We start from the raw sequence: 14,758 nt of genomic DNA on the forward strand, positions 1-14,758 counted from the left end.
GCACCAGGTTCGCGCCTCTTCCGCTTCCGGTGTCGGTCTAGGCTGCGGGAAGATGGCGGCGGCTGTGGCGGCCGCGGCTGTGGCGGCCTCGGCCCTGCCGGTCACTTTCAGACGGCTGGTGTCTGCATGCAGCCGCAGTGTCCTGAGAGCGTCGGGGCCCGGAGAGGGTGAGACCTTGGCCGCGGAGTGAAGGGAGGAAGTGGGGCGCCCTCCCGTCCCGCCACATGTGTGTCTGTGTCCGACCGATGTTAATCGCTTTTTTTGATGCGGTGATTACAACGCGGACTTTGGAGTTGGGGAAACCTAGTTTCAGATCCTGGTTCCTTTAGTTAGTAGCTTAAATACTGATGAAAGCTCCCCAACTTCCATATAGGCTGTATTTAACCGGGGGAACAAACTGAGGCTCAGAGTGGTTAGGTAACTTGCTTACGGTCACACAGCAGGGAAGTGGGAGAGGACTGAATCAGACAGCTCGGTCCGGCTCCAAGGCCTGTGCGTTAACCATCACCCGCAGGCTGCGAGCCACGCTCTGAGCCTCACCGTCCTCATCTGGAAAATGGTGACGAATGTCCTTGCCTAATGGTAACCAATCCAGCAAAAGCGACAGCTGTATTTTAGGCACTGGGTTGTCACGAGGCTCAAAAAGATTGTTTGTCAGAAACACTATAAACTTCTGTCTGAAACGGTTGGAGTGTGTATCTGTGTGAGGCAATGTTTATGTATGTTTTAGAATTGGGTCTGAATTGGTAATAAATAATTGTTCCCTTTTTTAGGTGTGATAATGATGTTGTGGTTGTGTTTTTGTTAAGAATCTTTATCTTTCATAGAAATACACTGACAGTTGCTTTAATCACAGAGTTGGGCCAGAGGCACTGTGAATGAATCAAGCTTGGCCAAGAGTTGATAACTGTTGAGTCTGGGGAGAGATACAGGAGGACTCGCTATTCTCTTTACTTTTGTATGCTTGTCATTTTCCATAATAAAACTTGGGTTTAAGCAGGCAGGGAAGTTTTTACAAAAGCAGTGGGACTTACTGCATTCTACCATTATAAAACCACCTCTAGAATGCTGTGTTCAATTCCAGACCCAATGTTTTCAGAGAGAAGCACAGATGAAGTGAACTGAGTAAAGAGAGGGTGACCAAAATGGTGAACAGGCAGGACCTTGAAGAGTGAGTGAAGGAAACAGGGTGGACACTGGCACGATCCTTAGGGATCTAAAGGATGATCCTGGGGCACCATTTGTTCCCAGTGGGGTCACTGCTAAGCTAAGACCACAGGCAAGGGAAGCAGATCAGTTGCAGAAACTTTGTGAGCTTTCAGCGGTGGGATGGCTCTCGAGAGGCCAATCACAAGTTCCCAATCGTGGAGTGTTCCACAGGGGCCTCGTTTGATGGCTTAGCAGAGTAGATGTCATTCATTTATTCGTATATTCACCATTTATCGAGCACCTGTTACAAGTCAAACACTGGTCCAGGATAGCGAATACATCCGTTAGAAACATAAAACAATAATCCCTGCTTTTATGGAGCTAGCATTCTGACGCAGGGGGAAGGGTTGTGCAGAGAGACAAGCAGATTTTTAAGAAACAGCAAATTATATAGTATGTTCGAAGCTGTTACGACTCATGGAGAAAAATAAAGCACGAGTTGGGAAGAAAGGGTTCAATTTTAAATAGGATGGGTGGGGAAGGCCTCTCTACTGAGACGGTATTGGAGTGGAGACCCAAAGGAAATAGGGAATTAGCCTGGGGGCCACGTGGGGGAGCGTCCAGGGCAAGAGCGGTCAGGCATAGGCCCTTGCACTTGGCATCTTCCCGGAATAGCCAGGAGGCCAGAATGGCAGGTGTGCAGTGAGCGAGGGGAAGCTCGTGAGGCATGGGCTCAGAGAGACAGATGGAACCGCAATGCCCACTGCCCTGTGGCCGCTGTAAGAACTTCGGCTTTTTCTCTGAGTGAACGGGGTGCTCTTGTGGAGTCTCGCAAAGTAGTGACGCGAGCTGGGCTCAGTTCTAGCAGGACCCTCTGGCTGCCGCGCAGAGGGGGGCCAGGGCGAGGGCGGGGTGTCAGTAGCAACGCAGGCTCGGGCAATCGAAGTGCTCAGAGCCCGGATCTCTCAAAGAGAGGCAAGGGGACTTGCTGATAGGTTGGCTGAGGGGTGTGAGAGAGAAGGGTCATAAATGACTGAGATTTGGGGCCTGAGCAACTAGAAAGATGGAGTCGCCATTACGTGAGATGGGGAGGGGTGCGGGAGAAGCAGGCATGAGGGGCAGATCAGGAGCCTTTGTTAGGTTCTGAGACGCCTGTTAGACATGCAGGTGACGATGACAAAGAGACAGGTGCTTGTCGTGTCCGACAGGCTGCAGGTGTAAACTTGGGAGTCACCAGTGTATAGGTGACATTTAAATTCATACAATCACCAGAGGAACGGCTATAGGTAAAGAAGAGGTAAGATCCAATGTCTAAACCACAAGCGCACCAAGATGGCAGAGGGGAAGAGAAACCAGCCCAGGAGACCAAGAACTGGGAACAACCGCTAATGAGTGAGCTTCGAAAGAGTGAATTTTATGGTTTATAAATTAGAGCCCAATTGAAAAAATAAAACCAACAGTAGTTATTGCGAAACCTGTCCTCTGCTTTTTGCACTTACCAGGCATTTTATTTCTGAGTCCTTCTCAGTAGGCTGTGGGTACCTTTGTCGGTGCCTTAGTTATCTACTGCTATGTCCCAGGTTACCCCCACATCCAGCAGCTTAAGATACCTAACATGTATTATCCATCGCTGACGGTCAGGATCCAGCAGCAGCTTAGCGGGTGCTTCTGGCTCCCAGTCTCTCATTAGATTCAAGTCAGGCTGTCAGCTGGGGCTGCAGAATCTGCTTTCCAGCTCCCTCCCTGGGCTGCTGGCAGGAGGCCCCTCCAGGGACTGCTCACCGCACAGCAGCCCTGCAGCAGAGATGAGAGAGGACACCCAGGACAGCAGCTGCCCTTATAACTTACTCTCGGAAGTGCTGTCCTGTCACTTCTGCCACATGCTGTTGGTCACAGAAACCAGCGCCCTGTCGGGGGACAACACAGGGGTGAGAACACGAGGAGGTGGGCTCGTCGGGGCGTCCTGGAGGCCGCTCCCACACTGGGGTACCGAACAGGGCCTGAACTTAGTGGGCACCTGTGGTCAAGGAGTGGGTTAGCAGGTAGGTGATTTGGTTTTAGGCCCTTTTCAATGGCGTGACAAGCACATCCTGACGCTTATGGTAATAGCCAGTGACTATAAGTGATGTGCTTTTAGTTTTGTTGGCCTAGGTTTTTCTGTAGACATGTCGTGATATGGTGGTTTAAGTCGCGTGCCAGTCACAGGAGCGGCACTTGCACACTGAGCATCGTAAAGGGCGGTTTGCGTTTCGTGTTAGTAACTACGCGTGTTTCTTTATTCCCTCAGCTTCCCTGTGGTCTGCTTCTCGAAGGTTCAGTTCGCAGAGCGCTTCATTTCCACAAGGGTAATATCAAAATGTGGGTTTTGGTGACTCTCTTCCTTTCCTTTCTAAAGTCAGAACTTTAAGCATTTGGGTTTTCAAGAATATTTAGTTTTCTTTTAACTTTTTGACAGTATTTTTCTCAGACCCTTGACATATAGAAGTACAGACAGAACCTCAAGCACCCAAAGGCAAAGGTGTTCTGGGCCTTGCACAGCTGTGTCTTTCTAGGCAAAAGCTTTTAACTCCTAATTGGGGATTTATTTCCAACTGGGAAGGTCGAACCACGGGATGGTTGTGTCAGAATCTTCAGGAGGACCTTACATAATTTGAAAGAGCATGTTCAGTGTTAAAGAAAACACATAAAATTAATATAAACTACAGAAGGTAAATTTGACAAAATCGTACTCAGGTAGGAACACACAGGGTCCCGTCCCTGCCCCGCCCTGTCAACCCGGGGCCCTGAGCAGGGCCACGCACTCTGAGCTTCATTCCTCTTCGGCAAAATGGAAGCAGTATTAGTCTCCATCTCAGTGGGTTTTCATGAGAGTCGAGTGAATTTCTGCACTTAAAGAGCTTAGAAGGGAGCTTCCCTGCTGGCACAGTGGTTAAGAATCCACCTGCCAATGCAGGGGACATGGGTTCAATCCCTGGTCCGGGAAGATCCCACATGCCGCGGAGCAACTAAGCCCGTGCACCACAACTGCTGAGCCTGCACTCTAGAGCCCGCGAGCCACAACTACCGAAGCCCACGTGCCTAGAGCCCGTGCTCCGCAACAGGAGAAGCCACCGCGATGAGAAGCCTGCACACCGCAACGAAGAGTAGCCCCCGCTCGCCGCAACTAGAGAAAGCCTGCGTGCAGCAACGAAGGCCCAATGCAGCCAAAAATAAAATTTTTTAACAAAAAAGAGCTTAGAAGGACTTGTGGTTGCCATGGGGAAGGGATGGATTGGGAATTTGTGATTAACAGATACAAAGTATTATACATGGAATGGATAAACGACAGGGTCCTCCTGGCGAGCATAGGGAGCTATATTCAGTCTCCTGAGATAAACCATGGCAGAAAAGAATATAAAAAAGAAGGTATGTGTATAACCGTATCACTATGCCGTACAGCATAAATTAACATTGTAAATCAACTATACTTCAGTACAAAAATTAGAAAAAAAAAAGAGAAGAGCGCCTGGCACGTAGTAAGCTCTCAGCGCAGCCGCCTGCGCTCCTGCAGCGGAGATTCTCAGCAGGGGGGACGCAGGGCCTGGTGTTTCCCTAAAGGAGCAGTGGGCACCCTGGGTGAGGGTGGAGGCAGAAACCCTAAAGGGTGCTTTCATGAACTCGGCTGACTTCTGTGACCGCCGTGAGTGGCCACTGCTGCCCCCAGTCCCGTTCCAGGTTTGTCCCTCGGTCCTCGGCTGGCTGCTGCCGGGCCGCCTGGGGCCGCTCAGACACGATGCGTGACGGGAGTGCACAGCTTCATTTGGGGGCCAGTTGACTCCAGCAGGGAGGGCGTTCGCTCACTTCACAGTGAGCAAACAGTGAGCTGGAAGCGGCAGGGTCCCCAGTTTTCTGGGATCTTCTGGCTGGTCTAAGAGTTAAATTGACATGAGACAGGTTAACAGGAGAAAAATCAAACCAAAGTTTAATAACCTGTACACACAGGAGAGACCCAGGAGAAATGAGCCACTCGCGCAAATGGCAGAAGCTCTCACCTTAAGTAGCAGCTTCAGCTAAAGACAAGACGATGTTGAGGGTGGGGCTTTGAGACTTCTAAGGGGACGAAGGCAATTCACGTGGAGGTGGAAAAGCAGATGTTTGGTGAATAAATGTTGGCTGGGCCTGCAGAGACAGTGGGACAGGAGCGGCCTCAGATCTCTGGGCCCCTGTGTTCCTCGCAGCCGTCTCTGGTGATGCTGTGTCCCAGGACAGGCCCTCCATCTCGAGTCTTTCAGGAAGCTGCGTGCAGACCCAGGCCTGCCTGCCTCCTGCCAAGGTTTCTTCCTGCATCTTTTGGGCCTTGATTGTTTTCGGCTTGAAGTAATCTGCACGCCTAAGAGACATTTTGGGGCGAGCAGGTTTTGCTCCCCTACAACTGCGGGGGCAGCTGTCCCGCCAGCCACACAAGCATCAGAGACGTGCCGGATCCTTGCCCTTCCTAGTGTGCTGAGCGCAGTCATTTCTCACACATCTTGAACCGTCTTTTCACGTGTGTGTGACCCACGTCTGTAAAATATTTTTACAGATACGTTCCTAAAACGTCACTGAGTTCACCACCTTGGCCAGAAGTTGTTGTGCCAGACCCCGTCGAGGAGGCCAGACACCACGCAGGTAAGAGAGGCAGAAGCTAGGGGGTGGCGCCCCTGCTTCCACCACAGGGGGCCTCCTGGCCACAGAACAAGGACTTCACGTTTCCAGGTGCCCGAGACACGGCGCAGCGTGAAAGCTCAGGTTCGCTCGACACCAGAGCTCAAAACCCTCATTCGTTGAGCCAGTCCTCCTAGGGCAGCAAGGCACCAGCCGAGTCGCAGGCAGGTAGTGCGGGTGGCGCGAGGGCCAGGGCCCAGCTCTGTCTCCCCGCTGTTGGTAGAAACAGGAGTTCAGGGAAGAAGAACGACGTGCCCGGTCCTCGGTGGAAGCTGGCCCCAGCCCAGGTGTTCAAGAGGCCATCAGGGTGTCGGGAGGCATGTCACGCAGGATGCGTGTCGCCAGGAGGGCAGTGTGGCCACCACGCCCAGCACCGGGATGAGTGCGAGATCCTCAGTTTCCAAAAGCTGGAAGTCCATAGTAACGCATGGAACCTTGCAGTTGTTAACTACCATTTCGGATGCTGTGCCCGAAAAGTACAGCTGCAGGCAAGGTTCCGCCTTCTTGGCCAGGTGCAGCCGAGGGCGTGACTCGGTTTCCAGGGCAGACACTGTGCCCTGCGCCCAGCCCCAGGCGAGGCCAGGAGGGTCAGGGCAGGAGAGAAGGGCCGGGCCTAAGACGAGGCAGTGACCGTGGGAGCGGGGACTGGGTGTGGGCGGACGCGAGCAGGTAGCATCCAGTGCCACGAGGGTATAATTCTAGGTTTTCCTTGTTTGCAAGAAGGCCTCTCCTCTCACTTTGCCAGGCCGCTGGCTCGTTAATAACGACTGGGAATGAAACCAGGTGAGGGTTTCTCCACCGCAGGGTCAGAGAAACCCAGCCAGGCGCGCCGAGCGCTCAGGCGGGAGGATGGCAGGGGGATGGGGGCTTCTGTGCCGTCGGGGCACGATCGTCTATAAGAGCCCCATGTGCCCCGCGCACCCCAGTGCCAGCTCCTGGGAGCAGCGGCTCACCCTGGCCTGCGGCGGGGCAGCGGGCACCCGGGTGAGGGTGTAGCTGTGACCCTGACCGCCCTTCTCCCCACAGAGGTCGTGGAGAAGGTGAACGAGCTGATCGCCCGGGGCCGCTACGGCAGGCTCTTCGCAGTGGTGCACTTCGCCAGCCACCAGTGGAAGGTGACCTCTGAAGACCTGATCTTAATTGAAAACAAGTTAGACGTTGCGTGTGGAGAGAGGATCCGACTGGAGAAGGTGAGACTGAGTCAGCTCTGGGGACGTGGCAGGCTGGCCAGTGGGCACGGTGGGGTCAGGGGGGTGTGGGCAGAGCTGCTCCCCGAGGGCGGCCCGACTCGGTAGGGCCCCTCCTTACAGGGAGCCGATCAGCACGTTTCTCTAAGGGGACGCGTGTGTCTGTCTCACGTCAGACAGAGAAGGGTTTGTCTCACGTCTCCTTAGTGTATTCTTAGAGGAAAATATCTGATCACAGGTACAGTGAAAATCCCAGTTAGGGATGTAAAGAGTTCTCAGGCCAGGATTTATGAAGAGAAAATGTTCCGTTTCGGCTCGAGCACTGCCCTGACGTTAGGCGTGACAGCTGCCGCTGTGCTGAACGGCGAGCACGGTTTAGAGGCACCTCGCAGGGCGCTGGTCGTCTTCCGACCCTCCTGAACTGCCGCGTGGTGTGTCCTGCGTGTTTAGCCAAGTGCCTCTGCCCTCCGCTTGTGTTCGGGGGCCTATTTGGTTTTTGCCTATTTCTGTTCATAAAACTGTAGATAAAATATGAGATTTCTGTACCGGATCATTTTTTAGGACGTGGTTAACTGTTGGTGTGATGTGATATGACATATGGTTTTCTTTATAATTTAAAACTCCTCCTTCCTTTGAGATTGTAGATTCTTTGCATATTTACACCCAGGGGAGCATTAAACTCTCCTTTCTCAGACGGTCTTCCCACAGCCTGTGATCCGAGCAGGAGCACGGCTCAGGCTGAGCCAGGGCGCTGTGTGGATGCCACCAGCCAGCACAGCCCCTTCTCCTTGGTGACCTCCGTGGTTCTGTCATGAGCTCACGAACAAGAGTACATTTACCTTTTACATCTAAAATAAGAGACTTCTGGAGTGTTTTTGTGAGGATCTCTAAAAAGACATTATTTTGAAACATTTCACATTAACAAAAACATAGGAAGCTCCACCTAATGCAGGTGGTTTTTCGTAACGTCGGAAGCCCAGCAACAGAGAACGTGTCGGGCTGAGAGTGAGTCAAGCAAGATTTCGTTATTTGTCATCACCTAACACACATAGCGTGTTGATGTTATTATAAAATAGGCTTTGTCTTTAGACATTTAAGCTTAATGCAATCGAGTTTTTTTCTCATCAGGAGAATTTCAGACAGTCTCCCAATGTCTAATGAGAACCCCACTGCACTTGGGTCGCAGAACTGTCTTCATCTGAGGCCACGCTTAGCGTCACAGTTTCCCTCCAGTGAGAGAGGCTGCCTGGCCGTGCAGGGTTTTGCAGTCATTAAAAGAATACCTTGAACCTCAATCTTTGCAGTATCAGCAGGACTGTGAACTGTATAAAAGACACCACAGTCTGGTTTGTGCATTTTTTCCCCATATGTATTATACTTCAATAAAAAGTTGTTGTATTTTAAAAGCCACTGTTGCCATAGGAGGTTACGTGCTCACCCAGATGACCGAGTTCCACGTGTCCGGGTCTGACAGCGCGGGCGTGTCCGCAGGCAGCCGGGCGCCCCTGCACACACAGCCAGGCCGCCAGCTGGCGCCCCCACCTCTGTCCCAGGTTGAGGGAGTGGCTAGTTAGATAGCAGAAGAAGCCCACGTTTTGGTTTCGCGGAACCGACACCTTGCTTCCTTTCCAGTGTGCTCGGGCGACCGCCTGTTCTAGGGGCTTTGTGTTATTTGCTGGTAACACGCCTATTTGATTCCAGGTCCTGCTGGTTGGGGCCGACGACTTCACGCTGCTCGGCAGACCCCTCCTCGGGTAACGTGCTCTCAGATGCCGGCGGGGAGGCTGGGCAGAGGGGCTCCCGTCACACCCGCTGCAGCCACCAAGCTCAACACGCTTATGCTTCTCACCGTGGGTGTGTAGTGTCCCACATACAGAGCATCCAGGACAAATCGTTGACCTGTTACTCATTCACTGCAGTTTGGCCCTTTTAAGATTTGCTGTGGGATGACACTGTTCTTTGCTGTGCTTTTTGGTAGTTTTCACATGCCTGCAGGGAGGGCGTATGACGTTGATAACCGGCAGAAAAGGAAGTTAAATTTTATTTAGATGTTCTCACGTAAAGCACTAGTAAAACTGAAAAATAATCAGGAAGGTACATTACTGTTCGTTTTCCTCTCTTCCAGAAAGGATCTTGTTCAAGTAGAAGCCACAGTCATTGAAAAGACAGAATCATGGCCAAAAATCAATATGAGATTCAAGAAAAGGAAAAACTACAAAAGGAAAAGAAGTAAGTTGGAGAAAGCGTGGCTGCTGCGTTCCCGTCCTCTGGGTGTTGCCCCGCGTCCTGTGCTGGGCCAGGTTGGACGGAGCTCTGCCCTCTGCCAGGCGCTTTTGTGGGTGCAGCAGCCCAGAGACCAGTGAGAGCTCTGCCCACGTCCTGGCTCTGCCGGGGAGGGGCGGGTAGCAGTCGTTAACCACTCCGGGGCTTGTGGAGGGCACGGCCCTGGCAGCTGGGTTCCTGCGGACAACCCAGAAGCAGGCCACGTGTCCACCACGGGGAATGGACGAGCAACGGAGATTCCCTCAGTGGGATGTTGTCCAGTGCAGTGGATGGCCCACCTCCACACGGCAGGGACGATCTTAGACTATGTGAGGGTGAGGCCGAGTCATGAAGCCCAGAGGTGGGCAGAGCTCAGCCTCGTGCTGCTGGGCACACGCTCGCATTACGCACACGCATAGCAATGGCACGTTTTTAAAGGAAGAACGGTTTGCGCAGAATCACGGGTGTGGCTGCCTCTGGAGGGGCGGGGAAGGAAGGAGTCACAAATGCAGAGGGATCGTGTGTCCTGTGTTCCAATTCCTGTGGGCGGCTCGTCAGACTTCATCTTACCGTAATGCTTCAGGCGTTCGTTCATGTTTGTTCTGTGACGCAAAGGCAGGTGGGGACAGCATCCTCAGAAGGTGGTTAAAGAGAAGAGGTGGTGGCTGGAAGGGTGTGAGGTCGACTGGGCCGGGAGGCGGAGGTGGGGCTGGTTTGTTTGAAGGAGTGAAAGAGGCTTTGGGGGAGGAGGGAGGCCGGTCTGGAGCCCGAAGGAAGGCAGTCCTGGGAGAGAAGGTCAGGAGAGGTTTCCCTGGGGAGGCGGCAGGCGGGGTGGCCCCTGGAGGGCCAGGGCGTCCGGATGCTGGTGGGATGGAGCGGGCAGGGTGGGCTCGAGCACAGGGGCTGAGAGACCAGGGACAGGAGGCCCCTCCGTCTTGTCCCCAGGCCGAAGGGGCGTCCAGGCGCATGTGGTGCGCCTGATTTAAAGGGCCAGTAACAATGGGCGTCACCAAGGAGGGTCTGCTGGGAGGGGGGAGGGGATGGAGGCAGGAAGGGGTGAGGTCAGAGGTCGGAGAGGTGAAGAAGCAGCGCCCCTGTGTGGACTTGCCGCAGGTTCTGGCAGGTGCAGCGCGTGGGGTGGACAGAACCTCAGCCGGGAAGGGAGGAAGCGGTGGCGGGAAGGGCTGGCACCTGAGGGGGGGACTTCACAGCAGGGGCCTCCCCCAGGGGCGCAGGCAGGGCCTGCTGAGCGGGAGTGGAGAGGCCACCGCATCCAGCGGCCTTGTGGTGACTTGCGGGAGTTGGCGGCTCATCACAGGGACAGGAGGGGAGCCTGTGCCCTGAGTGGGGGCAGGAGACCCTGCTCTCCTGCCCGGCCTCACGGAGCAGGGCCGGGACGAGGGTTCACGGAGGGATCCCCCTCCGCCCTCACCTAGCCGTTGCTGCCCGCTTTCCACGGCCTGGGCTGTGTCTCCCCCGTCTCCCTGACCCCACACGACCTTTTGTTCCCATCCAGAGCCCCCTGCCATTTCCCAGTAAACCCACAAGCGGGAACAGAACTGTCCCTGCAGGGGCCTCCACTGGAGGTCACAGCCCCTTGGGGCGGGACCCACAGGCTGCAGCATCTTGTCTCAGGAGGTGCACAGTTGGCCCCCTATATCCCCGTCTGCCATACTCGCAGAGTCAACCAGCCACAGATGGAACATTTGCAGGAGGGACTTCCCTGGCGGTCCAGTGGTTGACTCCGTGCTTCCAATGCAGGGGGTGCAGGTTTGATCCCTGGCCAGGGAACTAAGATCCCACATGCCACAACTAAGAGCCCGTGTGCCGCAGGGCCAAAAACAAAAAAATTTGCAAGAAAAAAAATTCCAGAGAGTTCCAAAAAGCAAAACTTGAATTTGCTTCACCAAGTCCTTACATAGGATCTATATTATACGTTGTATTTACACCTGTTCATATGGCGTTGACAGTGTTTTAGACCTCACGTGTGACCTAGAGATGGTTTAGAGTGTACGGGAGGGTGTGTGTGGGTCACATGCAGACACTAGACCGTCTTATTAGGGGGCTTGAGCATCCTTGGATGCCGGTGTCCTCGGGGGTCCTGGAACCCATCCCCTGCAGACAACGAGGGACGATGTATGTCTCTCACAGTCCTCGGTTACAAACGGTGAAACGTACCAGACGGTAGCTTCAGCTTTACTAGAGCTGGGTCAGTAGGGAGCCTCTCCTGTACCCTCCGCCACCTCCAGTAGCCTCAGCGTAGCCGGAAGGGGTGCCCCCACCCATGCAGGGCAGGGGTCTCTGGGCACGTGGGGGAGGCCAGGCTGGGGGCCCGCAGCAAGGGCGCCCCTGGCCTCCAGGCCCCGGGGTGTTGCAGCCCCTGTGGGGTCTGACGGGGCTCACGGAGCGAGTGGTGAGGCAGGCGGTCAGTGATGACCAAAAACCACGGCCTGTGGGACATCACTGGGTGGCCAGTTCTGCCCGGCTGCGGGGCGGTGCTGGTGCAAGGCAGACCCTCGAGGAAAGAGCGGGCGGCGGCTGGGTCTCGCGGTAGCTGGTTGACGGCGTCCGGATCTGTGTTCATGCCGGGCCCTGCTCTGTCTTGCAGTTATCGTGAGCCCTCAGACCGTCCTCCGGATAAACACCATCAGGATTGCTCCACGTCTGTGCTGATCATCCAGCTAATGTTTCTAGAAATATAAAAATAAACCCACTTTCCGAGGAGTCCGGGTCTCTGTGCTCTGGGGTAGGCGGCTCTGCCGTAACAGGCTCAGTCCTGCCGTCGATTGTTGGAGGCTGAGCACCCTGACTGGGAGCTTATCCTTAGTAAGGAATAGTCTCCCTTGGCTGGAGAAACAGGAATTCGGGAAGAATTACAGGCGTGGCCCTCCCAGGGCTGGAGGCTGGATGCTCGTGTAAGACACAGACTGATATTACTGGCTGCCCTCCACCGGGCACCGCAGGTGCGCGACGTGGGGGACACAGCCGGGGCCCAGGAGCTGACGCCAGGAGAGACACGATCTGGATTCCACTCCTGGGCAAGATGTACAAAGACGTAAGCAGATTCCCATCCCTCGGGTAATCCAACTACCTGTTTCTAGTGATTTGCTTTTCCAAGAAGCCGAGATGCAAACCAGGCATCTGGGTGCAGAGTCCCTGCCCTTGTCCTTCTGCTCCGCTGGGTCCAGCAGGGAAGGGGGGGCACTCTGTCCAAGGCCGGGGCGCGGCGCTGGGGCTGCAGAGCTGGGGCAGCGCAGCACGTGCTGGGAAGTGGATGTGAAGTGACAGAGCAGAGGGGCCGGAGCAGTTTTGAACCTGATCCTGAAGGCAGCCTCCTGTCCCAGAAGGGTTGGGGGCTGCTGTCTGGGGCGGGTCAGGCCGGCAGCTGACCCCTGTGACAAGGGAGGGATCCCGAACCAGATTGGCCAGGGCTGGAGGGCAAATGGAAGGACGTGGAGGTGGGGGTCAAGTGTAGGGAGCGGGGGGCTCCCAGGCGGCCCAGGTGTCTGGTTCTGTGTCCTTCACAGAGGCCGGGCTTCCTCCAAGAGAAAAGTTAGGGCTTTCAAGGGACACAATAAAACCCTTTATCAAACTGTAGTTAATACTTTCTTCCAGAGTCCCATGACGGGGGAGTGAGCGAGGCAGGCGGCACTGCACCAGGAGGCCTACCCCTCTCCTCCCTGCGCCCTTTCAGGTACCCAGTCTCCCTCAGGGATGCTGGGGGACGCTGGCTGGCCAGGCTGTGGGGACGCTCCCCCTCCTGCAGTGCCCTCCATGTACAGCAGGGGGCAGCAGTCCTACTGGATGTGGAGATTCTGCATTCCGGCCGCCGGTTACTGGCTGCAGTGCCCCTGGGGTGGGCGGCAGGGGTGGTGAGCCCACCTCAGAGCGTGGGTGCTCTCCCTCTGACACCGCCGCGTCAGGATCTGTGATAACTTTCCACACGCTGTGGCTCGTGCGGACTGCTCTGAGAGCCACGGCTCTGGATCCCGGGCCTTGGCTCTCTTCGGGTCTTCTCGGCCGGCCTAGGGCCCACTCCTGTGGTCCTTTTAACCTGTGCAGGTAAGGTGGGAATCACCTTCCACATGCTTCATCTTATGCACATCCATATGCTTGAAATACAGAACAGGTTCTGAAGTCGTCTGCTGTAGTCAGGCAGCCCAGCTTACGTAGTTGGGGAGGGGGCGGGTGGCTCCGGACCCAGACTGACCTGGTGTGAACCCCACACCCACCCTCCAAGGAGTCCTTGGGCACGTTATCTGGTCCCTGGGCCTCAACTTCCTCATCCCTCAAATGGGGGCGATACTGGTACCCCCCGCTGGACCGCTGTGAGGATTCTGGGTGACAGCAACTGCTCAGCCGAAGTCAGCATTTGTGATCCTAGAAAGGGGCAGAGCCACTGTGCTCTGGGGAACTGGTGACGTGCCCATAAAGCATTGACATCGGTGTCGAACTGGTGAAAGATTACTGCTTTTAAAAACTGGACTAGGCAACATTCACAATAGCCAGGAGGCAGAGATAGCTCGTGTCCATCCTGATGGATAAACAAATGCGGTCTACAGGTACAATGGACGTGTTTATTCAGCAATAAGAAAGGAATGGTCAGGACTCCACGCTTCCACTGCAGGGGGCACAGGTTCCATCCGATTGGGGAACTAGGATCCTGCAAGCCGGCACAGCCAAAAACAGAGAGGACTGGTGGCATTCTGACACTTGCCACAGCACAGATGGCCTTGAGGACAGTGTGCTGAGTGAAAGAAGCCAGACACAGAAAGGAGAAGTATGGTATGATTCTACTCCTGTGAAACACCCAGGCTAGGCAGATTCAGACAGAAAGTAGGTGAGAGGTCATCGGGGGCTGGGGGAGGGGAAGCAGAATTCTCCCTTGAATTCTCACTTCCTGGGCACCGGGTTTCTGTTTGAGGTCATAAAAAAAGTCCGGAAGTGGATAGTGTGATGGTTGCACAGCCTTGTCAATGTCATTAATGCCGATGGATTGTCAGTTAAAAGTGGTTAAGTTGGTAAGTTGTATGTTACGTATATTTCACCACAACTTTTTAAACATAGGGAAAAACCCACTAGGTTAACGAGTCACATCGGTTGACTGAAAAAAAAAGGCAAAAATTGGATTCCCGTGGCTGTCGTTGATGACTGTCCCCTTCCAGCCGTTCTTGGCCGGTGCCTGGACACTGCAGCTGCAGGTCACCTGGGCTTGGCAGGGGGCTCCAGCCACACCACCCTCACCGCCTGTCACCTCGCTGCCTGCGGGGTCCTCCCAGGCCGGTGTCTCTGTTCCCTTTTTCACAGGACTACTTTGCTGCTCCGTCTGCAGTGGGGCCTTCACCCTGGCCTCCAAGCACCTGCTTGCCTCCCTGCCCCCCCCACCCCATTAATCCAGACCCCTGCCCAGCGGGCACCACCTTGGCCTCGCCGGCTCCCGAGCTCAGGCTGCCCCTGCATCCTCCGCCCAGTTCACT

At 54.8% G+C, this 14,758-nt stretch overlaps 1 protein-coding gene across 2 annotated transcripts; it reads left to right on the forward strand.

The window, feature by feature from the left end:
• Positions 1-9: 9 nt before the first annotated feature.
• MRPL21 (mitochondrial ribosomal protein L21) lies at positions 10-12,005 on the forward strand. Of its 2 annotated transcripts, none has more exons than XM_060302825.2 (7): positions 10-167; positions 3,437-3,494; positions 5,711-5,796; positions 6,859-7,022; positions 8,721-8,773; positions 9,145-9,262; positions 11,890-12,005. In XM_060302825.2, the coding sequence occupies exons 1-7, from the start codon at positions 53-55 to the stop codon at positions 11,896-11,898; spliced, it is 603 nt and encodes a 200-aa protein (XP_060158808.1). In that variant the 5' UTR covers positions 10-52; the 3' UTR covers positions 11,899-12,005. The 2 variants fall into 2 exon arrangements, with proteins under 2 accessions (XP_060158808.1, XP_030689111.2); XM_030833251.3 differs by having other exon boundaries at positions 9,145-9,248.
• The last annotated feature ends 2,753 nt before the right edge of the window (positions 12,006-14,758 follow it).

Source organism: Globicephala melas, chromosome 8 (assembly GCF_963455315.2).
Source record: "Globicephala melas chromosome 8, mGloMel1.2, whole genome shotgun sequence".
Classification (NCBI taxonomy): Eukaryota; Metazoa; Chordata; class Mammalia; order Artiodactyla; family Delphinidae; genus Globicephala; species Globicephala melas.

What these genes read in the sequence shown, in the direction of transcription:
- MRPL21 (XM_030833251.3), top strand. Translation starts at nt 53, where the DNA reads ATGGCGGCGGCTGTGGCGGCCGCGGCTGTGGCGGCCTCGGCCCTGCCG. An exon ending in AGCGTCGGGGCCCGGAGAGG is followed by an intron (nt 168 to 3,436) that starts GTGAGACCTTGG and finishes TTATTCCCTCAG; the next exon opens with CTTCCCTGTGGTCTGCTTCT. An exon ending in AGAGGATCCGACTGGAGAAG is followed by an intron (nt 7,023 to 8,720) that starts GTGAGACTGAGT and finishes ATTTGATTCCAG; the next exon opens with GTCCTGCTGGTTGGGGCCGA.